Source organism: Macrobrachium nipponense, chromosome 20 (assembly GCF_015104395.2).
Source record: "Macrobrachium nipponense isolate FS-2020 chromosome 20, ASM1510439v2, whole genome shotgun sequence".
Classification (NCBI taxonomy): Eukaryota; Metazoa; Arthropoda; class Malacostraca; order Decapoda; family Palaemonidae; genus Macrobrachium; species Macrobrachium nipponense.
The window spans coordinates 22,259,358-22,283,693 of NC_061089.1; the positions used below are offsets into that span (position 1 = coordinate 22,259,358).

General features: G+C 36.8%; 1 protein-coding gene across 6 annotated transcripts in view; it reads left to right on the forward strand.

Annotated features, from left to right (window-relative positions):
• LOC135223334 (uncharacterized) overlaps positions 1-13,966 on the forward strand; it is a 107,881-nt gene extending 93,915 nt beyond the window's left edge. For 5 of the 6 annotated variants that reach the window (XM_064261798.1, XM_064261805.1, XM_064261817.1 and 2 more), the window contains 5 exons: positions 2,397-2,538; positions 6,221-6,345; positions 6,884-6,970; positions 7,995-8,150; positions 10,941-13,966. In XM_064261798.1, coding sequence (XP_064117868.1) covers positions 2,397-2,538; positions 6,221-6,345; positions 6,884-6,970; positions 7,995-8,150; positions 10,941-10,985 — 555 coding nt within the window. In that variant the 3' untranslated portion in view covers positions 10,986-13,966. The remainder of the gene's footprint in view (positions 1-2,396; positions 2,539-6,220; positions 6,346-6,883; positions 6,971-7,994; positions 8,151-10,940) is intronic. The other variant, XM_064261825.1, reaches the window with a different exon arrangement.
• Positions 13,967-24,336: the final 10,370 nt, after the last annotated feature.

A 24,336-nucleotide genomic window follows, 5' to 3' on the forward strand; every position in this document is an offset into this window, starting at 1 on the left:
TATTGGATGCCTCCATGATACAGAGGACGACTTTCACAATTCTTTGGCAGAAACCCACCAACCTTCGTAAATCTACCGAGGACATTGACTGAATAAAACATAAACTTGGAATTCAGTGGGTTGCTTAATCTGTCTATCTCAGTTTCATGAACGATATCTTTTCATACAGTTTTTTGGTATTTCTACTACCTAAGTGAACGCATGCGTACGAACACACACACACACACACACACACACACACACATATATATATATATATATATATATATATATATCTATATATATATATATAATATAATATATAAATATATATAGATATATATATATATATTAATATAATATATACACATTTATATGTATGAAGCAGAAACAAATATTGTAGAATTGACTGGCAGCTACTAAGCACAGAGCCGAGAGAGAGAGAGAGAGATAATGGGTGACTTCATCAAATTAGAATTCATCCTCCATTCTCAATGAGACAGATAAGAGCCTATACTTCACCCACGGAATCTTGATATTAAAAACGAATTGGGTGATCTAAATGAAGGGGGGACAACTTCCATATTTATACGTCTGAGTCTGCGTGTGGAGGTGGGTGTGTGGCCTTCTAGCTATGTGGGTGGGTGTAGAGTGTGTTGATAACTGTCTGTCAAATGAGAGAGAGGAAGTTATAAGTGGCTCTGGAGACGAAGACATGAGATAGAGAACCGTCAGGAGTCTATTGATATATCCTTCGGGGGATACGAAATGCATAGTGTATGTGTGTGAAAGAGAGAGAGGAACAGGTATATGGAATAATATATGTAAATGAGAAAATTAACTTAATTTATTTTTTGTAAAAGAGTATCATATAGGTTTAGAATGAAAAACGAATTAATCTTTTGTTATAAAAGAGTACTATATAAGTTTTTAGACCTCAGAAAAACCACTGTAAATTATAAAAGAGTATTATATAAGTTTTAGAATGAAAAAACCACTTAAATTTTTTTATTGTAAAAGAGTATTATACGTTTTTAGAATGACAAACCTAACGTAGGAAATTAGTAAATGTGAGACAAAGGAAATTAAGAAAGTTCTTTTATATCAAGAGGCATGTTTTTACGGGCTAGGTATACAAGGAAACAAGAGAAATCAAAGAAGGCATAATTTTTCTTTCATGTTCATTCAGTATTCTGTCTGTCTGTCTGTCTCTAATTATATATATTATATATATATATATAATATATATATATATATATATATATATATATATATATAGCCAGACAGAATACTGAGAACATGAAAGAAAAATTATGCCTTCTTTGATTCCTCTTGTTTCCTTGTATACCTAGCCCATAAAAACATGCCTCTTGATATAAAAGAACTTTCTTAATTTCCTTTGTCTCACATTTACTAATTCCTACTTTATGGGTTTTCATTCTAAACGTGTATAATACTCTTTTACAATAGAAAATTTAAGTGGGTTTTCATTCTAAACTCATAAATGTAATACTCTTTTACAATAAAAAATTAAGTGGTTTTTCATTCTAAACTTATATAATACTCTTTTACAATAAAAGATTAATTCGTTATACATTCTTCCAATATCCTTGATATGACGTATTACGTCTCAAGGACATCGTGCATCCCACAATCTCTTTATTGTATTCCTTTAAGTAGAGGCTAATTTGTTAATTGTATCGTTTAACATTAACAGGTATTAGATTTATAAAAGAAATGGAATGGAATAATACCAGAGAAAGATAAATGACTTCCAATTGGCTCTGAAGTGTTGTTTTATCGGCAAAGTCTCGCCCTAATGACAGCCGGTTAATCGTTATGATTGACAGGCATCCGGAAAGCATGACAGCCTCGTTATGTATTATTAAAAAATTAATTGCAGCATATCATATTCAGGTTATTATGCCAAGAGGATTACGAACAATTTGCTATACCAGGGTCACTTAAGGACTTTTTGCATGAAAGTGATTTGTGGTTGGTTCGAAATTGGAACAGTTCGTGTATTAATGATTGACTGATATCATTTCAATGGAACACGTTTACATATACCAAAATAAATTAATAATACTCGTAGAGTCGAGCCAGATACTGTACATAGCCAAATAAAATAATAAAAGAATTTGAGAGTGAATTACTTGTTACTGAAATGAATAAATCTAAATAAGTAGAAGGTATTGAATACAAGATAAATCATTAACGTGATGTGAATGATGCATATCGTATAGCTTACCCAAAACTAAAATAAAATAAGACGTATTTAAAATTACAGATTGGAAAAAAGAATCTAAGAACACGTTCATGCTAATCAAGGCTAAATCAATAAAATACTGTCTCGCAGTCACTCCGAACCGCCTTTACCTTACTGACGAAGCCATTGGCGACTTTGTCTTCCTCAGGTGCTGAGTCTGGGCGGAGGGGCGGTGTGCTGCCTGCTGATCTCGGCCGAGGAGCTCGACCAGGTGATCCAGACGGCCTACAACACCTACCACGACCTGCAGAATCCCATCAAAGTCTACGGACCAAACGGTACTGAGTCAGGTGAGAGAGTGAAAGGACCTGGCGAAAGCGGGGTGGATCTGTGGTGGTGGTGATGGTGAAGGATACACGAAAAAATATATATATAAAAACATAAATAAAAAAAAGAAAACAGGAGACGGGACACCTACGGATTCCTTCAGATTTGAATGAGAGAAATGTTATCCTAACATTGCTGTGTGTGTATGTGTGCTGTGTGTGTGTGAGAGAGAGAGAGAGAGAGAGAGAGAGAGAGAGAGAGAGAGAGAGAGAGAGAGAGGACAAGCACGAACACAGAAACACAACAGATCCTCGTGAGAGTCAACGAGTGACAGGGAAAGAAAGTGAATGACCGCCGAGTGACTCTTGTAGTAGTTCGTAGTAGCAGTAGTAGTAGATTGTAGTCCTAATAATCTAAATAAGTTTAAGACATTTTTATCTTCATGTCATCAAGAAACAGTGCATGTTCAGTGACGGCACCCCTTTTATTTTACCTGTGCGAATAGACCCATCAATATAACAAAGAAAAATATCTTAGTTTCATCATTCGATTTTATACCATTAAAAACAATTTTATTCATAACCCAAGAGAGCTCTGATAGTCCTTCCTTACCAAATGAATGGATTTGTCTTCAATATTAGGTTATTTTTCGTGAGGTATATTCCCCTTTATCAACAGCTTATCGTTCATATGAATATTTAGGAATTAGAATAAGGAAAAATTATAAATTTTTATGTGAATTGTGTGAATATGATAATCTGAAGCTATCCGGCATCCAGTGCGTCTTTCTGGAACAATTTTTTTTATCAAAAATTTTTCATACAAGGTAAGATCTGGTGGATCATTTATTTTTACAGCATTTTCACCTAAATTTTGTGAGTCTAGTAATAAGCAAAAAATTTTTATTTTTTTATAAAAGACTATATCTTCCAAGGTGCCATTTTCTTTAGATGAAATCTATACGAACATTTTTCTATAGCATTTTATGTTTTATTCACATTGTTCAAATACATTTTTTTTGTCCGAAGATGTTAAGAAAAGGTATATGTTAGGGAATTTTTTTCCCCAATTTATGAAAAGAGGTACAAACTAAAGTAAGTGTGAGCATTCAGATTAATTATATTTCTTCATTGCATTTAATTTTTTGTTTTTCTCCACACAACAAGACAAGTTGGCACATTCGAGCTTTTGTATATCTTTCTCGCAATGAAGTGATATTATTTTTTGTACTACAGTGCTAACCTGACACACAATGGTTGGTTGCTAAGAAGGGATGATGATCAGAATAACTGAATTGATCCCACTTACCTAGAAATTTTATTTACCATTTAGCATTTTTCCTCATTTTGTTTTTCGAGAGAACCGTCAGAAAATGGCTTTTGAAAAACATTAAATCTAAAATACTTAAAAGGATTTGTTCCTGACACCAGTTGCTACCAAAGCAGCAGAGGTATGGCACAAGGGAAGTCGGTGTGTTCGTGTCCATCATATTTCTTCATGGCATTGCAACATTGCAATGCAGTTCACTCTTGTTCAGTGTTGATGGTAGTCTCTCTTCTTATCTTGTTTTCTCGACTTCTTAACATAACTTGACACAGCAGTGATCAGTCTCTCTCTCTCTCTCTCTCTCTCTCTCTCTCTCTCTCTCTTCTCTCTCACACACACACACACACACACACACACACACACACACACAGAGTGCTGTGATCGGTGATCATCCATCTCCCTGCAATATTGAACCGGTGGCCACGGTTGAACCTCTCCTTCCATAAAAGCACAAGTGAGATAAGTAGCATCGTTTCCTCTTGTTCAGTCTAGTAAAACGCACAAAGACCTATTGAGCAGGTGCTACGCAATCGCTCACACATCCGGGCCTGAATTCAGGATATGCTAAAGAGGAAGTGAGTGGCACAACTTATCACCGAGGAATGAGGCGGATATGCGCGTTGCTTGCTGCTACATTCGGCCCTTTTAAATGAGAAACTCGCTTGCCAAGAGGGACACATCGAATGAACACTTCTCATTTTAAAGGCTCTGTTTCCTTGCTGTCGAGGAATCTTTGAATACTGAACATCACATCTTTTTATGCTGTTTTTAATAATGCACGCAACTCACTCGAAACCATTTTGAAATTTGTTTTTTTTTCAAATTGTACATGTTTGTACTGAAACATTTCTCTCTTTTAAGTAATCGTGTTTTTAATGTTATTTTTATACCCTATTTTTAACACTCAAAACTATTATGAAATTAGTTATTCCATCTTACGTTTCACAAACATCTCGGTTTCTTTTATTGTCATCACTTTTATTCCATTTAAATGCGACCAAAATAAATACAATTTTGAAATATTCAGAAACTCCCTCGCTTTTTGAAATGGACAGAGAGGTGGTGTGGGGGGGGGGGGGGGGGGGGCGGATGGAAAGAGCTAATTGTCGCCCTGTGTCACTGGTTTAGCATTGTCGAAAGGAGCGCGCTATTTTGGGGGTTCAAGTAGGATAATTGGAACCTCTTGAAATTGGACCCACATGCGCGCACTCGAGGCTCTCTCTCTCTCTCTCTCTCTCTCTCTCTCTCTCTCTCTCTCTCGTCCTCTCTCCCCTCGTCTCGTCTCTTCTCACTCTCTCGCTCTCTCTATCTCTCTCTCTCTTGTGGGACCGGTCGTTGAGTTCTTGTCTGAAAGGTAACAGGTATGATAAGGTGTTGGGCCAAAGGGATGATTCTGTGTAGAATTCTGTGCTATTTTTCTTTCTTTCTCTACGAAATCTTCAAATTGGTTGATGCACATTACGGAGGCGAAGTCAAGTTCTTTTACAATCAGGCATCTAACTAAAGCGGTCTTTTATCGGTGACAAATCTATTATATTAATTCTGTTCAGTATTTGCCTAAATTTTTATTTTAAAGGAACTGGTAACCTGGTTACATTTAAATGTTTGTCTTCTCTGTACCCAACCTACTATGAGAAAATTTTAAGAAATTAGATTATGGGTATCACATAAGAAGCATGTGAAATCATTCATATTAAAATATCTATGTACACACATGTGCCACATACACATGCATACACACACACACACACACACATATATATATATATATATATATATATATATATATATATATATATATATATATATATATATAATTATATATATATGATATATATATAGATATATATATATATATATATATATATATATATATATATATATATATATATATATATATATATTATATGTATATATACACACAGTAGACCCCCCGTATTTGCATTCTCCGGATTCGCGGATTTCTCTCTAAAACATTTCCTCCTATTATTCACAGGAAATTCACCTATTCGTGGTATTTTATCCACAAATTCCAGTTTTTTTATCAGTTCCATAATAAAATGCACTTTTTGTGATAAAGCCATTAAAAAAGCCAGGTATAAAAATTTTTAGTGGGCTTTTCTTAGAGTTTTAACTTACAAAATAGGAGGTCTTATGTGTATTTTAGGGGTTCCAACTTTTCGTAAGTTCTAACTATTCTCTGGGGGGTCTGGTACGCATCCACTGCAAATACGGGGAACCCCTTTTATGTATAGGTATTTATATTATATATATATAATATATATATATAGATATATATATATATATATATATAATATAATTCACCTTCAATCCATTAATATTTCCGAATTACCTATAACGAAACTGTGTACATTTCAGGTGCCGAGGATCTGAATCTGAAAGACCCCGAGATGATGTACATCGAATGGGGAATCATCGCCACTTTGCTCTTCATGTTCGTCTGTACAGTGGTCGATGTACTTCTCGTCATTGCAGCTATCAGGGTGAGAATTTGGCAACTGCAGTGTGCAATTTTTGTCTTGTTATTCGAAATAAGTATATATTGTTCATCCAGAGGTAGTCAAGACCTCTTCACTGCAGTATGCAATTTAAGGGTACCATCTGGATTGATGAGGAAATTAAATGTTATTTGGATTTTTTGTGATATGCATACAATTTGCATTATGTTTCAAGTCTCTGAGTTTTTTTACTAATTTATTTTGGACTAGGGATGCCAAAATTTTAAGTCTTAACGCCTAATGTCCTTTCATGACAGTTTGAGAATCAACATACACAATCTGAAAAAATTAGCTGGGGGGGCTGAGGGAAAGGAAAAATCACCTGACAAAAAACCTATTAATTTTGAACTCTCTCTCTCTCTCTCTCTCTCTCTCGTGGTTTCATCTCCCTGTGTATACACGTACACACTGAAATGCCAGTTAAGTTATAAGAAAAAAAAAATGCTAAAATCAAGACAGATATTTTGATATCCACACCAGTATTCACTCTCCAGCATAGTCAAAACCATACCTTTCTTTGCAGGAAACACCGTACATGATGATACCATGGATGGTGGTGCAGTGGATCACCATATTCCTCACCATATCAATCTTTGGAGTTGTGCTATGGGTAAGCTCTCGTTCCTCAGAGGGTAGATATACACACATCCTGAAAATGATAAATGTACAACAAAAATGAAACCTCCATGCTTGAATCTTCTTATATTGAAGCTTCTTTATATAGTACATTGAAGCCTCCTCAATAGCATATAGACCCATTTGCCACGCTCAGCAATGTCATCATCGTCTAAGAATTGAGCAATGATTAAAATTGGTCGGTTTTTCGCGCTCGTAAGTTAATCAAATCTTATCAGGTGATAAATATTTTCATATCCGTTCATAATCTCTTATCTAAAGGGTGTTGACGTCACTGATTTGAGATGAATCATTTTTAAAATCGAACTACCGGCAGTATAACGAACGTTATGACCGTCCAAATATTAATATTCAAATATAGCTGTTTGACGAGTCGTTGTTTAGTATCTTTTATAATATATCAAGCAAGTTAATAATATATTGTGCCTTTTACACCCGTAGTTCATTACATATTGACTGTCGCGAAGAAAGAATAAATATATTAATACCCATTTTCTTATTATAATATCACTAATAGTACTACTGATTAGTTTCAGAAGACAGTCGAGTCATATTTCTAGACTTTTTCAAAGGACTGATTCTAAATTAACATATGAAAATAGTGCAATGCATAGTTAAAGAAGTTGAACAGGTAAATAAGAAAAAAAAAGACCAAAGGTAACATGGAAATTAAAAGGCTGACGGCAACGCAACTAGAGTCGAAAGGAAGTTAGTACAAAAAACCTCCCAAGACACACTGTCAGCAGTACCCTCCTATGTGATAAACACTGAATTAATATCTTAAGTAAACTGTAATTAATCATCAGTGATTTTTACTCTTCATTTGCATTCCCTTCATAGACTAAAGAATGAATTTATCCAGCTTTTTTCCTGAACCATAACATCGTAGCCAGATATTTGCTTTCTTTTCACAGTAAACAGTCTAAAAAAAATGATTTACCCAGCTTCATCCATCTGGATCATGACTTCACAACCTGACATTTGCTTTCTCTCCGCAGTACCAGCTGGTGGCTATGCCGAGGTACTGGTGGGCCGTCATGTTCGTGGTAGCGGTTGTGATTCTCATGATCATGTCGTTCGTTTTGGTGCTGTCTCTTTACCAGAGCGTCAGGGAGCGGGAACTGCCCGAGTTCTATCAGGGAGCAGAGTTGGTGGTAAGTAAATCCTTATGGAAGCGAGCGAATGAAACTACAGGCAGTCCCCGGTTTACTACAGTTTCGGCTTATGAAATTCCAAGGTTACAACGCTTTCCAATTATATATATTCATCAGAAATTATTTCCAGGTTTACAATGTATGTTCCACAGTTATAACGCTTACAGGCGCCAATTTGATGGAAGAAATATGACCTCAAAAAGGCAAAATAGTAAATGTTTGAAGGTTTTATTGATGTAAAAATGCAGTTTACATAGTTTTCAATACACCCAAAGTATTAAAAGTAAGGTTTTCTTGGGATTTTTGATGATGTTCCAGCTTACGATGTGTCTCAAGAACAGAACTTCTGTCGTAAACCGGCGGCTGCCTGTACTATAACTGGAACCTCTAAAGCTTAGGCCAGGAGTCACCAGTCTTTGAAGCTAGAACAGCCAATTACTCAGAAAATCATGGAAATATAGTTCCGTCAGACCCGTAGTGTCAAAAATGGCCTTAGAAACTATTCATGTATCAATAAAAAATAAAAAAAAATAAAATTATGCCTACAATATGCTTTCAACATTTAATGGAATTTAATCAAATATTGTCTTGAGAGGTTATATAAATTTTTGGTTTTAATTGGATAAAAAAAGTATTTTTTCAGCATCTGGAGCCGCCGGCTGGCGACCAATGGCTTAGGCGAAGATGCGATGCATTCCCACTCTAAAGCAATTCTCCTTGTATTTTATGATTTACTGACACTTTTATCTAATCATGTATTACTTTGTTAATTAACTTTTTCTTCCTGTTACTACTTTCAAATATATACCACATTCCTTGGAATCTTGAATTTCAAATAACTGGCCCCCGTGGGCTCGCTCCATATGAATAGTGTTCATCTTCTTAATAATAATAATAATAATAAAATAATAATTGAAAAGGAAATCCACAAAATCACTTTGTAACTTGTTTACTTCTAAGTATTTACATTTAGTTTTACTCCACACTCGAGTACTTTCAGGCCCTTCTGTGGCCCATTCTCAAGAGATGTTTGGGATGTTAGCCTGGGTCAAGGCCCAGCAGTCTTCTGGAACTTCTCGTTGTGCTGTCATTTATGCGATGGCTGTTCTGGTTTTCTTGAGAGTTGCCAATCCCCTCTTGTCGCTCTGATATCCTGAGCTGATGGTCAATGGGATTCACCCTTGTGGTAAGGGTGTGGTCACCAAAAGTCTGTTGGGCAGGAAACCTAATCTCCAGGTCAGCAGGGTCAATCTTAGCTTCTTTTAATATCAAAGCTCGGCTTATGGGATCTTCTGAGGTAAAACCTTTGTTTCCTTCAATTACTTTAATCTCTCTGATAAGTGCACCTTCTACTACCCTCCTGTGACTAATTTTGTTGCTTTTGTATATAAGCCTACTGTTTTTGAAATCCATCCTATGGTCATTTTCCAACAATGTCTAGCTATAGCACTCCCCACCCCTGAGATTAAGCTGTACTGCCCTTCTATGTTCTTGGACTCTAGGCCTTATTCTCCTACCTGATTCCCCCACATATCTGTCTCCACAATTATTGCAATTGATTATGTATACCCCCGCTACATCATCTGTATTACTGTCTTCTCCTTCCAATTTATACATAATCAATTGCAATAATTGTGGAGACAGATATGTGGGGGAATCAAGTAGGGGAATAAGGACTAGAGTCCAAGAACACAGAAGGGCAGTACAGCTTAACTCTCAGGGGAGTGCTATAGCTAGACATTGTTGGGAAAATGACCATAGGATGGATTTCAAAAACAGTAGGCTTATATACAAAAGCAACAAAATTAGTCACAGGAGGGTAGTAGAAGGTGCACTTATCAGAGAGATTAAAGTAATTGAAGGAAACAAAGGTTTTACCTCAGAAGATCCCATAAGCCGAGCTTTGATATTAAAAGAAGCTAAGATTGACCCTGCTGACCTGGAGATTAGGTTTCCTGCCCAACAGACTTTTGGTGACCACACCCTTACCACAAGGGTGAATTCCATTGACCATCAGCTCAGGATATCAGAGCGACAAGAGGGGATTGGCAACTCCCAAGAAAACCAGAACAGCCATCACATAAATGACAGCTCAACGAGAAGAAGTTCCAGAAGACTGCTGGGCCTTGACCCAGGCTAACATCCCAAACATCTCTTGAGAATGGGCCACAGAAGGGCCTGAAAGTACTCGAGTGTGGAGTAAAACTAAATGTAAATACTTAGAAGTAAACAAGTTACAAAGTGATTTTGTGGGTTTCCTTTTCAATCTTCAGAAGAAAACTGAAAGAAGTTTTTGTTTGGTTAATAATAATAATATCAACAGCAAAGGCGTTAAAGATATTAGTGAGTCGGTCTTTAGAACGAAAGCGAACGGATTAAACAAACAAAACTGCTTCATTGTGAATGAGAATGCAATGGTCCTGAAAAATATGAAAGTGGATAATTGGTATTCAAGCAGCTAGACACGGACAGCCGAAGTTTACCTTCAATTTTTTATATCTGCCATTTTATTTTCCGATTCTTCTACAATCTTGTACTTTTCAGGTTATGATAATGACTTGATTCATTGGTTGAGATTTCGGGGCATACTAACGTTTATAAATGTTTGTATATTTATGTGTAAAGCATGGTTGTATGAAAGTGGTATATATACGTATCTATTGTCGAGAGAGAGAGAGAATTCGTAACTGAATATTCATATTGCCATAACTCGGTAACAAAGCTTACCCTTTTGCATGCCTATAACTTTTCATCCAAGAATTTCTATCTGAAACATTTCTTTCTTTCCAGCATCGCCACATCTGGTTGTCTCAAAAAGGAAAGTATTATGAATAAAAATAAAAAAAGACGGAAACTAATGCCTCCAACACAAAAGAAAATACCATCATTCCAGCGAACTGGAGAAAAGAAGAAGAGGAGAAGCATTAGAAAATATGAATGCTGCTTTCACGCTTCGGGAGAGGAGAAAAGAGCAGCGCAGATCTCGACGGGGAAAATCTTCGGCCTGGAAAGAGAATGGGGATATTGAAACACGGAGCCGCCTGTCTCTTTAAATTCTTCTCAAGACTCAAGAGAAGAGGATTGTTCGAGAGGAAGTGGAATGTCTCCCTCGGTTAGTAAAAGGAAAAAGAAGGACGGGAACTCGTAAATGAAGGTGCCATTTCTGTATGTACTTACAGAGCTCGTTGTGTCCCATTATTCTCGACGAGAGGAACCATCGTCATTATTCCATTTTCGCTTGGTGTGTGGTGGACATTGTGAAAATACGCTATGAAACGTCTGTCGCTTGAATGAATGTTTCAGTGAACATTTTACAAGACTTTTTGTTTGTTAATGTTGCTGTCGACCGTGATGGTACAACTCATTCGTCTCTGTTTATTGTGATTTGTGATTGAGGCGTTTCTTTGTGTTCTGTGATTTTTGGTTTATTATTTAAGCGCTCCGCTTTACATATTTTGCCTTCTATTGTTTTCGAGAATAGAAATGCAGAAGTAAGTGGTAGTCATTCATCTGATCATTATGAGTGAAAGTGAAAGCCAGCTGTTGAATGAATCTTAGGCTCGTGTGATAATGATTTCTGAATCTATTCATATTTCATCAACGGCCGAGGTGAATGGTTTCCTTGTTGTTTAGCATCGTTCAATATAATACGGGCTGATCTAATCTAAAATAAAATCGCGACAGTACTTGCCAATATATGAACTATACAGATAAGACACATACATAGAGACAGACATACGTACATAACAATAAGCAACCACCAGCTTAGGAATATGCACAATTTACTGCACAAGTTAATTACCTCCAGTGATTAACATGCCCACACACACACACACACCGAGACACACACATACACACAACACAACACACATAATAATAATAACCCATACTTAGTGATTAGAGTTGTTGCTGAGCTTTCGCAACCTTAAACGTCAGCTTCACTTGCTGTGGAGCTACCAGCAACCGTTATGGTCCTGAAAAAAGGAAATACATTGTAAGCAGTAGCAAATACGTACAAAAAAAAATTGTTTGATCTAGTATATGATATGAAATTGATTTACTCTCTCTGCTCTGCGAGTTTCAGCTCTATGTTAGGCTTTTCGACATAGAGCCCAAAGCCTGAGGGTTCGAAATTCATTACAGGGTAGACTTAGAGTCTAATGGAAGGTTGACATAAGAACTGATTTCAGTTGTTTTGGTAGTGATAATACATACATGCATGCACACACCTATACATATATATACATACCTGCATACATGTTGAAGTATGAAGGTGAAAGCGACTGTCGTGTTGTATTTTCTCTTGTGCCACCTTCTATTAAGGGAAACGATTTGAGGTTGGAAACGTAGCCAATTTCCTATTTGCAATTGATATGGCTCTTCTTTTTGTTTGGCTAATTCAATTACCATCTAAATGGTACTAGTATGCCATTTGTAATCAGTGCCAAAATGCATTCATAGATAATGGTCGGTCTGCTGGTTGGACGTCAGATAATTCCACATTTACGATGAATGATACCTGGAATAAAAATGCACGTGAATAGCGTTATTTTATCATATAATAATACTTGATTTTATGTTCTGGGTTGTAGAAATTCTTTGGCATTATATTAGAAATTTCGAAAAAAAAAAAAGTTACATTTTTCCATTCACTTCTTAACATTAAGTTTATTAGGGCTTTTCATGAAAAAAAGTAATCAGAGTACGGAAGAATCTGTTATATCTGAGCTACTTGCAAAATAATATGAAAATACGTCGAATTAATGAAAAGAAAAAAATTATTTTTCTCGTATTTATTCTCCAGTTAAGGAGATTTTCATAGTTATTGTAATCAAGAAGGGAATGATGTTTTAAGAATATATAATATATATTTATATTTTTGCATAATAGTCACACAGATCCTCGTGAAAGAAAAAGTTCCTACCTTTTAAAAAGAATATTAATCCAGTTTTCCTTAAATGCGCACAAAAAAATGCATGAAAGGTGAAAATTATGCAAAATATCTTTCTCCTACCCCCTGCCCCTCTCTCTCTCTCTCTCTCTCTCTCTCTCTCTCTCTCTCTCTCTCTCTCTCTCTCTCTCTCCTGATTATGAAATAGCAGAAAGGCCACAATGATCTCATTAGGAATATATTTCATGTGTTGGAGTTCTCTCTCTTTTTCCACTGACTGCTAAGTAAATAAAAAAAATATTGTGATCTCACTGAAAATATGATGTAATTCACTTCATTAAAATGTGTCTCTATGAAATAAATATATGAAGAGAGAGAGAGAGAGAGCCATTATCGTACAGACACCCAAAGAACCTTGGACAGCCTGCCCAAGCAGTAATTTGCTTGTGACTTGCAATTCTCTTCGCAAGCGCTTTTATGCAAAAACTGTACTGCTGTGGCCTTGGTGTTTTTTTTTTTATCTTCAGTGTTAATTGAGTTAGTATCTTAACGGACAGGGTAACAGACAGACCTCTTCGAAACCTAATCCTGAAATTTTTAATATATATTATATATATATAAATAACTCAATTTATCCTAAGCTTTTCCCAGCATCTAATATCAAAACTAACTCCAATCTGTTGTGAAGGTGTTTGCACATTTGTGTCGAGACCGAATGCAGAGGCTTTAGCCGTTTAAAGACGTTGCAATGCTGAAGAAATTCATGCGTACGTTAATGTGTATTCATCCATGCATGTGCCTTTATGTGTATGCAGATCTTGAAGAAAGAATATCGCGTATGATGTCCTAGCATACAAAAAAAGTTTTTACTTTATCATTAGGTGACTGTATAATCTTGTATTAAAAGTGTGCTGATGCGGGTAAATTCCTCTATTCATTATATTTCCCAGATGATGATAACCGGTTATCCATATTTATTCATTCATACGAGGTGCTATTTCAATCAAATGCTGATAAATCGTCCGATTCGCAAAGGTAAAAGGTATTGAAAGAAGTGATTGAAAGCGAATTTTCTGGTGCTCTTTGGGCCTGTGGCCTTATATATATATATAACCTCAGATGACTGGAAACGTGTTTGAAACACTGGACAGACTGTCTGGAAGGTGACCAGTGGATGTGCCATTTTAATCAGTTGAATAGTTTAGAAACACACAATGTGACTTACACCGTTGAAATATATAATATATATATGTATATTTTTTATATATAGATATTTTAGCAACGAGTCCCTCAGCTCTGTGTCAGACAATATGCGCCCTGGGAAAGAATTTGTTCTGTTTCCACGGGTCTGGTTGCTCTAATATGTATATACATATATAATCATGTTAACTGTAAATATTATAGATATCTATTATATTAGCCCTAAACTGTTGTCTGTATTTAGATAATACCATATATGAGGAATATTGTGGTTGATGTGAAGAAACACTATGATATATGAAATAAATCAAGATGATAATTTTATACAAGGTGTTTTGAGAGATCCTGGGTCCTTTTCTTCATAGCTTTTGCTTTAACTGATAGCAATATGCACCGAGTGCATTAAGGGTTAGATTTTTGTCATCTGCACTTGAAAGTAATATGTTAATAATACCCAATTGGAAACGATTTGAAAATTCTTGCCAACAGAAGAAATTTGCTATTCCAAGTGATCCTCAAGTAACTACCTACAATTCCCTAGCAGCTCCTACAGCAACCAGGCGTAATTCGACGTCCAGCTTATTTTGGATGCATTCAAGATTTTGCCCTCACGCAGAAGTTGTAAAGATTATATTCCTAGCTTTTAGTATAAATTAAAGCGTGTTCAAATCTACGGTCAAATAGAGCCTTGTTTCACCAATGAAAATTAAAATGAATAAGCTATATTTTATAATTGTTGTGTACTTTATAAAATGTACATTATTTACTTTTTTACGTTTTCATTCTAATAAATAAATCCTAAATCTTTTATCCTAAAATTCCTGCATCTTTAACTCAACTCTAAACACCTTTTTCAGACCCTTTTAGGCTCTTCTATAGACCTTTCCTAATCCCAACAAGAACAAAAAAGTATTTTGTAGGCTTACTCCCGAGTAAGCGGAAATACCTGTCAGTAATTATAGCCATCTATTGTCCTTTAGTCATATGTAACGATTACAGTGCCTTAACCCGAAAGTGCTGAACTTTTCTGGGGCAGTAATACACATAGAGAGACGTAAACGGGTGCTTCTTGGGCAACTTTATTGGATTATGCAAATTATAATAAAAGTTTATCCACTTGGAGATCCTCTCTCTTGAACGTAAAATTTGCTTGTCTCCAAAAATATATTAAGGTCACGAAGAAGAGGCGGCACATCCTTATCGCTTGTTACAAGAATGCTATTTCTGTGGTCAAGTAAGCTCTTTGAGCAGCTCCTATCCAATACTCTATGGTCTTCATGGTTATCGTAGCCTCTTGTAAGACTCATGAATTTACATAGGTAGACCGTTACCCTCAGTCATTTAAGGAAATCGGAATACTTTCTTGCATCCAAGATTTCTTCAAGTGTTATTTAATTTTCCAACGTGCCAGGAGATACCCAAAGAATGGCCTTCCGTGTTGCACATCATGCAAAACAAACTGCGTTTTATTACCTGTGGGTTTAAATTTCAGTTCTGCAATGAAACCTTAGATACCGACCGCGCCGTTGCAGAGGTTTCTTTAGCATTTACCTGGGAGTTGGTTAACTGAAAGGCTTTTCATTAAAATTCTGTTTACTTGCCTTATAGTAAGTCAAATTAAGTCTCTTAAGGATTTCAGTATTGCATACAAACACTTCATTAACCGTTGGATAATTTACCCCAATTTAACGAATTATTTCTCTCTTAGACAGAACTGGCAACTTATTAAAAATAATATAGTTAACAAGTAAAAGTCCAGAAGAACCTTCTACAGGCAAATCTACTCCTCATAACTGCAATCCATGCATCAATGAGCGTACTTCACTCAAGCAGTTTGACCGACTTATACTCAAGATCATTATCTGTTACGGTAGAATCCATGATCAGTGATCTGAAAGTTTAACTATTGGGAAGGGAGGCCCGAAAATTCCTCTTCTAATCATTTTAAGACGAGATGGTATTTAGCATCAGAAATAGTGAGGCGGCTAACCACCTTCAAATATCTGTCAAATATTCCGACATATAAATCAATTTCATAGAATCTGAAAGATTCTTAAATTGCTTTATAAAATTCGAGAAAGCAAACTTATCCTTTTCAGACACTGAAAATGAGGGTTTTCGTTCACTATTAAGCCTGGTCAGAACTTCATTCATCTGCTGATCCACAACAAAAGCAGAACTAGCCCTGGCACCTTGGTTCTTTGAACAATCTAACTCAAAATATGAGTGGATGTTTATTTCATAATTCTGCCTGTTCCGCAGACGTAAACAAACCTAACCTATCCTAGAATGCCAGGTCCTGGCCTAACCACAGCTTACCTACTAACCTTACTTAGGGTACCTACTACGGGTTTCAGAGGCAGTGCAAGCACGTTTTTGTGCAATAACTCTGTAACGAACTCTCGAATCAGAACGAGATTTTGCTTTAGTGTATTACACCCAGTGCCGTAATTTATAAGGGTATCGTGAATCACTAATTGTTAAGAATAAAGACACTTACCCCTGTACCAAGAGGCAAAAACTCCATTAGCCAGAAATGGATACGAACACAACAATAAAAAGCTCCGCCTACCTTCTCCCCCCACCTCACTGCCACCCCTGTCCTTCTTCCTTCCCTTCTCTCTCTCTGAAAGTTGTTTCAGTTTAAACTTATTTTGTATGATTTTTCTATCTATCTATCTATCTATTTATCTAATAATATACATTGTTGTATATATCTAACGATCTAGTTGGTTGTTAGGTGCCAGTTGACTGATTTATTTATGCACTGATCCGCTCATCTCTCTCTCTCTCTCGCGCTCTGTGTGTGTGTGTGTGTGTGTGGTACTGGAATCTACCTGTAAATGGTTATTAGAGTGAGAGATATGTGAATGTACGGTGGAGCAGTAAAACGATAGACACTATGATTTATGGTAAAGTGACTGTTATTTGTGCATCACTATAATCAAGGGTTTAACCCTAATGAATGTCCGGTAGAAAGGCTCAATTTTTATTTGTAACACAAAGGAACTATAACCAGTTACCTATTCAAACCAATCTGAAGGCTATTGGCGACTTTTTCATGGCTAAAAAAGTTGAAAAGTTGCGTGACAAACGAACTTCTGCAACCGTGCCGACAGTTATGTTCCGTGGTGGCCATATCTTCTTCACCTTCGTAATACAAGTACTATGTTGCTGATACCCTGAGTCCACATGAGGATTACGAAGAAGGTAACCAACCACAAGTATAACAGCTGCTTTACCATAAATCATAGTGTCTATCGCTTTACTGCTCCACCATACATTCAGATATCTCTCACTCTCATAACCATTTACAGTAGGCACCACTACCACAGAGAGAGAGAGAAGAGAGAGAGAGAGAGAGAGAGAGAGAGAGAGAGAGAGATGAGTGGATCAGTGTGTAAATATATCAGTCAATAGGCAACTAACAACCGAGTGAATCGTTAGATATATCTACCAATGTAAAATATTATTAGATAGAAAAAAATCGTATGAAATATGTTTAAACTGAAATAACTTTCAGAGAGAGAGAGAGAGATGTGCAGATCAATGCATAAATAAATCAGTCAACTGGCAGCTAACGACCGACTGGATCGTTAGATATATACCATGTATATTATTAGATAGATAGATAGAAAAATCATAGAAAATAAGTTTAAACTGAAGCAACTTTCAGAGAGTGAAGGGAACGTGAGGGAAGGAAGAAGCACTGGGGTGGCGGTGGAGGTGGGGGGGGAGAGGGTAGGTGGAGCTTTTTACTGCCGTGTTCGTATCCATTTCTGGATAATGGAGTTTTTGTCTCTTGGTACAAGGACAAGTGTCGCTATTCTTTACGATTAGTGATTCACGATACCCTTATAAATTACGGCACTGGGTGTAATACACTATAGCAAAATCTCGTTCTGATAAGTGTGTTCGTTACAGAAATATTGCCAAATAAACGTGCTTGCACTGTCTCTGAAACCCATAGTAACTTAAAACATGTCTACTATAAAAAAAATTGAGTTGGATCTAGACCTTCCAAACAAAAACGATACTAGGATTCTGAAGACAGCAAGGACATTTACTCTAGGTTATTTTGCAAGGCATATTTATACCTCCCAGATACTATCCAATACAGCACAACACCCTCTCGGGTCATAGGTACTACATCTGTTTGATAACTTACTAAAGGCAGATGTCCAACCTGTTTTATTTTGGTGATCATTCCTGATTCTTGTCTTAGCCTTTTGTTAACATAATTATTGAGGACACGTCGCCTTTGATTATATACGTCCCACTACGGTGCATCAAACTCATTGTCTTGTCGTAGAACCTATGTTTAATTTGTACGGCTAACCGCAAACTGTCCGATCTAACTTTGTGATCTGATCGTATATGAAAGTTGTGTTCTAAGTTACTCATTTCAGTTATTCCTAGAGCTTGATCATAGTTTCCCCCAAGGACCACAACGACAACATCTGGGTCCCTCTGCTCGATATCTTCGACTACTGTCTCGTTATTTTACACTTGTTCGTACTCCTTAAAGGGGTAATACAGAAACACAATTTCCAGATTGATAAAATGGTCGCCAATAGACAATTCCTCCCATTCATATTAAGAGACAAGACAAGGTTCGGCAAAAGGGTAGGAGCAAAAATATCTACAACGCCTTCAATTGCTTACCATAAGCCAGTTCGAGACCACAGAGCAAGGAATACCTTGGCTCAGAGTTATCAAGTTCCGAATTAATTCCGAAAATATATCGCGTAAAATATAAAATTGTCTGACTCAAATCTATTACTCCATAAAGAATAATACAGAAAATTATCATAGAAATTAAATTATTTATCTTACATCCTAAATACGCAATATTACAAAATATTTATAATTAAATGAATTAATCTGCAACAAACCAACTGCTCTGACTTGCACTGCCGAAATCTACTAGACACGCCCTAAAAAAATTAAATAATATATATATATATATATATATATATATATATATATATATATATATATATATATATATATATATATATATAGTCGTGTCTAAAATTAGGCCTAAAATAGCAAACATGTAATGCACTTATATGATTCCTTTCTGAATTAATCTGGAGTTTCTTAAGCACAAAATAAACACCATCCACTCTTCAGGAGTGTCCCCATCCCACTGACGTTACTGACGTTAGTGACGTAACGTTTGCTCTAGGAGTCTATGGTAAGCCCAGTCGTAGTCAATTTTGTTTCGTATGAAATTTTAACTCTTTTTCTTATTAATGAATATTACGAATTATTTATTGGGATATTTCAATTAATACAATTATTACTTTCATTTTATGAGTAGATATTTATTTAACAGTAATTACTTTGTCTTATCTATCGGATAATGACATTACTTAAACGGTAGTTAAGAATCGCATGACTAATTTACCATACGAAAACGTAAACACCGTAATTATAATTATTATAATTTTATTTAATGTAAATATTAAATCCCTTTAATCCATCGAATAGTTGGAAATAAACTTCTAGCACTGTTGTTTACAAACACCACTTAGCTTCATTCATAGGTAGTCTAGACTCGCAGAAACCTTCCAATTTTAAATTTAGGGTAATTCTGATAGTCTGCAATGATTTTGCAACATACCACAGTCTCTTTTGCTGATTTCAATGACCTAAAATGACAACTAAAACAGTGACATCCTACATTAAATTGGAACACGTTAATGCAGGATTATTCAGTGGTACTCAGTGTTTGATCTCTTGTAGGCTGGCAAAGAAACACGAGCAAAGATATGTCTCTTTAATTAAAAAGAGGTTACTATACAAACTGACGGCTAAACAGAGACTAACAATATTTGTTACATACATATAAAGAAAAGTATTTACAGAACTCTCGCTTGTTTATTTACATTCGAAACCAATTACCATTACAATATAATTACCGAACAACCCATTACATAACTGGTAAACAAATGAATATGGACATTTGGAGATATATCACACACCTCCCCGTAAGACGTCTAGGGTGATAATATTATAATCCCTGGCGTCTGAAAATCCTTCTTATTCATATGTATTTTTCTTCCATTTTACTTGTAGACGATCAGGTTCTTTCCTATGCCGCAAACTACGACGTGGAGCTGGTGTAGGCAAGATTGATTTGCTAATAACCTCAGCAGTAGAATTATCTTGTGACTTCTCCACATCCTTTGGTTTACTGGGAGTATTAGTTGCATCAAGGCTTGATCCATATATTGGTAAAAGAGGTCGATGTGGTCTCAGGAACTTTCGGTTTCTCCACAAAATGCGCCCACTGCCCATCTTTATGAGATAATCTCGCCTGGATCCAATGCCGACAACAACACCTGGGCGATTCCAAAGTCCTGTAGTGTGATCCTGAACATCAACATAACTACCCATTTTCAAATGAGAAAGGGGTCTGGCAGTACTGTCGTATCGTTGCTTCGCCTGACTTCGCAAATACTCTGCTTTAACATCACATTCCTCTGCTTTTCTTTTGCCACTCTTTTGGCAAATGAGCGACGATGTGGTAGAAAAAAAGACCTGAGGGGATGACCAAATAAAACTTGAGCTGGTGATCTGCCATCAGCACGAGGTGTATTCCTAAGCTCCAACATTCCACGGGCGAATTCATCCGCATCCAGGTTCCGATTCTTAGCAGTAGTCATAATCAGCTTCTTGATAATTTTCACTGATGCTTCTGCATGTCCATTTGCCTTCGGATTATATGGCGAAGTAATGCGATGTTCTACTCCCCAGCGAGATAAAAAACGTCTTAAAGCTGATGAAGCAAATCAGTTTTCAACAAAACAGGAACACCAGTATCTGAAAATATAGCCCTCAGTGACCGTATTAGATTGGATGCAGAAGCTATACCCTGGCACGAAGATACACAAGGCCATCCAGACAACCTGTCAATATAAACAAGATAAGTACGACCCATGACATGAAAATAATCCGCAGATACGGATTCAAAAACTCTACTTGGTAGATCTTCTTCTTGCCATAGAGGTTCATTTCTTTGATTTGGTAGAAGAGGACGGCATTTGATACAAGATGAAACCATGTTCTCAATATCTCTGTCAATTTTAGGCCAGTAAACAGTCTGTCGCGCCCTCCTTTTTGTGCGGTCCATTCCCTGATGACCATCATGAAGACATTCAAGAGTTTCCCGTCGAAGACTCTTGGGTATAAGTAGTCTTGCTCCATAAACAATTAGGTCATCATCTACAGCAAGCATATCACGTATATTCCAGAAAGGCCCGAGTTCTACTTCCAAATTATGGCAGTGTTCAGGAAAACCTTTCATTATAATTTCCCGAAGTGAATTGTATTCTGCATCCTGTTCAGCAGCAACACGTACCTTTTCCAGCGTTTTGTCCTTTAGAGGTGTCAGAAGTACACCATCTTCATAGATGTCAAGGGTTGCATTCACAATTGCAACATGCAAAGGATCAGTGGATCCATCCTCATTCAAACAATTTTTCTTCGATTATATTCATCTCCTGAAGAAATAAGTCCCATTACCGCTCGCTTGAATTTATAGCGACCCCATGGGGTAATGAAACGTGAGATCCTGGTCTTCTTCTGCAATCTTGACTTGGAAATATCCCATTTTTGCATCTAGTGTAGGAAGAACCACTTTGCCCAGTGCTAATCGAAGGTACTGCATCATGTGGTGATCGTACAGGATAAGTGGGTCTACATACATACTTATTAAGCTTAGTCAGATCATCACACAATCTTACTCCATTTGGCTTCTTAGCAGCAGGCACTATGGGATGACACCATTCTGTTGGATTCTCAACCTTACAGATAATATCTTTCTCCAAAAGTTCATCAAGCTGATCCTTTATTTCCGACCTCCAGCTGTATGGTATAGTGCGCGGGGCTGTCACAGCAAATGGTCTCACATTCTCAGACAACTTTATATGCATGGGACCTCCATGCATCTCCCTCAGTGTTTTTGTGGCACCAAATACCCGAAGAAATGCTGATACCAAAGCTGAAGCATGCTCTGCCCTTTCTTCTTCAGTTGGATCACGTTCATAAGGCCACCTTGGAAGTGCAACAGGAGAATGAACTACATTACAAGTAGTGTCTTTTTTCTCTCTGTAGTCCTTTGCGCGTTTCTCTTCATCTGGTATCAGGCAGTCGTACGGGAAGAGAATTAATTTGAGCAGGAAAATCCTCCGGTAGAATTCCCAAAGCAATAGAATCAAACCAGCTTAATAAAGCTCCCTTTACTTCTTTCACCACAGTTATTTCAGCTTGAGTTTGTCGATCACCAAGCGAAAGGTGCGAAGTAAAGCTCCCACACAATTAAGGGTCTGATAACCAGCAGAACAAAGCTTTTCAGTTTTAGAAGGTTCAAGCACATAGGGATATATACCAAGAGACCTCGCTACATTGAGGCCCATCACCGTTGCTTCTGCTCCCGAATCCGGTGTCCATAGTATAGAAGAGTTCCCTGCAGGATGAGTAATGTGAATCTGGACTTTCGGGGTTGCTTGAGAAATGGCACTGCTAACATACACATCACTTATGATCCTATGTACATCCCTGTTTAAGTCATACCATTTGACTTTAGTTTCGAATCTTTACTCTTTTCAGCAAAGAGGGAGTTTCCTTCCCTGTTGACCTACACACACAGCATAATGTCCAATCTCTCCACATTGGGAACACTTCTTGTCCTTTGCCTTACAAACATTCATGTCAAGAATGTCGATCTTTTCGCATCTAAAGCATCTTTCATTTCTATATAAACTGTTGGGTGCTTTCTTGCAGTTTCTTTTGTACCGTGAAACTTTTGCTATACTCTGTGGATCATTCCTCGTATTGTAGCGCTATTCTCATTAGCACTCTCCAGAAGCTCGACAAATATCTACAAGCCATTCTGCAGATTCAGGTCCTTTTCCTCTAGCATACGTTTTAGAGCTTGTTTCATGCACGAGTGCCAACAACAATACGGTCTCTCAATCTATTGTCCATACACGAAGAACAAAAATCACAGAATGCTCCAATTTCCCGGATACCACAAAGGAAATCGTCGAAACTCTCACTATTTCTTGTTTCCTAAGGTAAAAATTCTCTTCTGTCGACGATGATATTCCGTTGAACGCGCAAGTGACTTTCATGGCATCAAGTATAGTTTCAAGATCTGCATCAGCCGAAAACGAGAGGCCATATCGTAATGTTCGTGTTCCAGTCTTCATCTAAAAGAGAAAGCGAGAAACGACCTTTGCTCAGCAGGCGTTAATGATTTGATTCCAGTCAGCATTGCATATCCTTCAAATTTATGTCGCCAAGCATCGAACTCCTTCAAAGAGACTGACGATGACAGGTGAGGTGCAGGTGTGGCACTATGGGGAATTTTATACCGGTACTGCGCATCATTTTGCGTAATTTCAGCACCTCCACTTCGTTGACGATTTTCGTTGACATTTCCATTTTGCGCGCTCATCATAGTTTCTAACATCGTAGCTAAAGTTGAAGTTGCTAAACGTTGTTCCCTCTTCTGAGCCATATCCGCTTGCTTCGCCAGCAGCTCCGTCAATTGTTGTAGTTGCTCTTCCATCGTGTCAATCAAATCTTAAATTTTGAATCACTTCTGACTACGATCATTCCACCAGAGAACAGATCCTACTCACTGCGCCATGTTTGATCTCTTGTAGGCTGGCAAAGAAACACGAGCAAAGATATGTCTCTTTAATTAATAAGAGGTTACTATACAAACTGACGGCTAAACAGACTAACAACATTTGTCACATACATATAAAGAAAAGTATTTACAAAACTCTCGCTTGTTTATTTACATTCGAAACCAATTACCATTACAATATAATTACCGAACAACCCATTACATAACTGGTAAACAAATGAATATGGACATTTGGAGGTATATCACACACTCAGTCTTGTTTGCACTGCAAAATGTTTGCAGTTTATGGAAGGTCCCTGTTCATAGTCCAAGAGTGTAGAGTGAAATCACACCTTGAATGCTGACCTTCTGCAACGTGTTTTCAAACATGTAAATGCCATTTTTACTTGGCAAAGTAAATGATGGTAACAGTTACCGCAGTCTAAGAA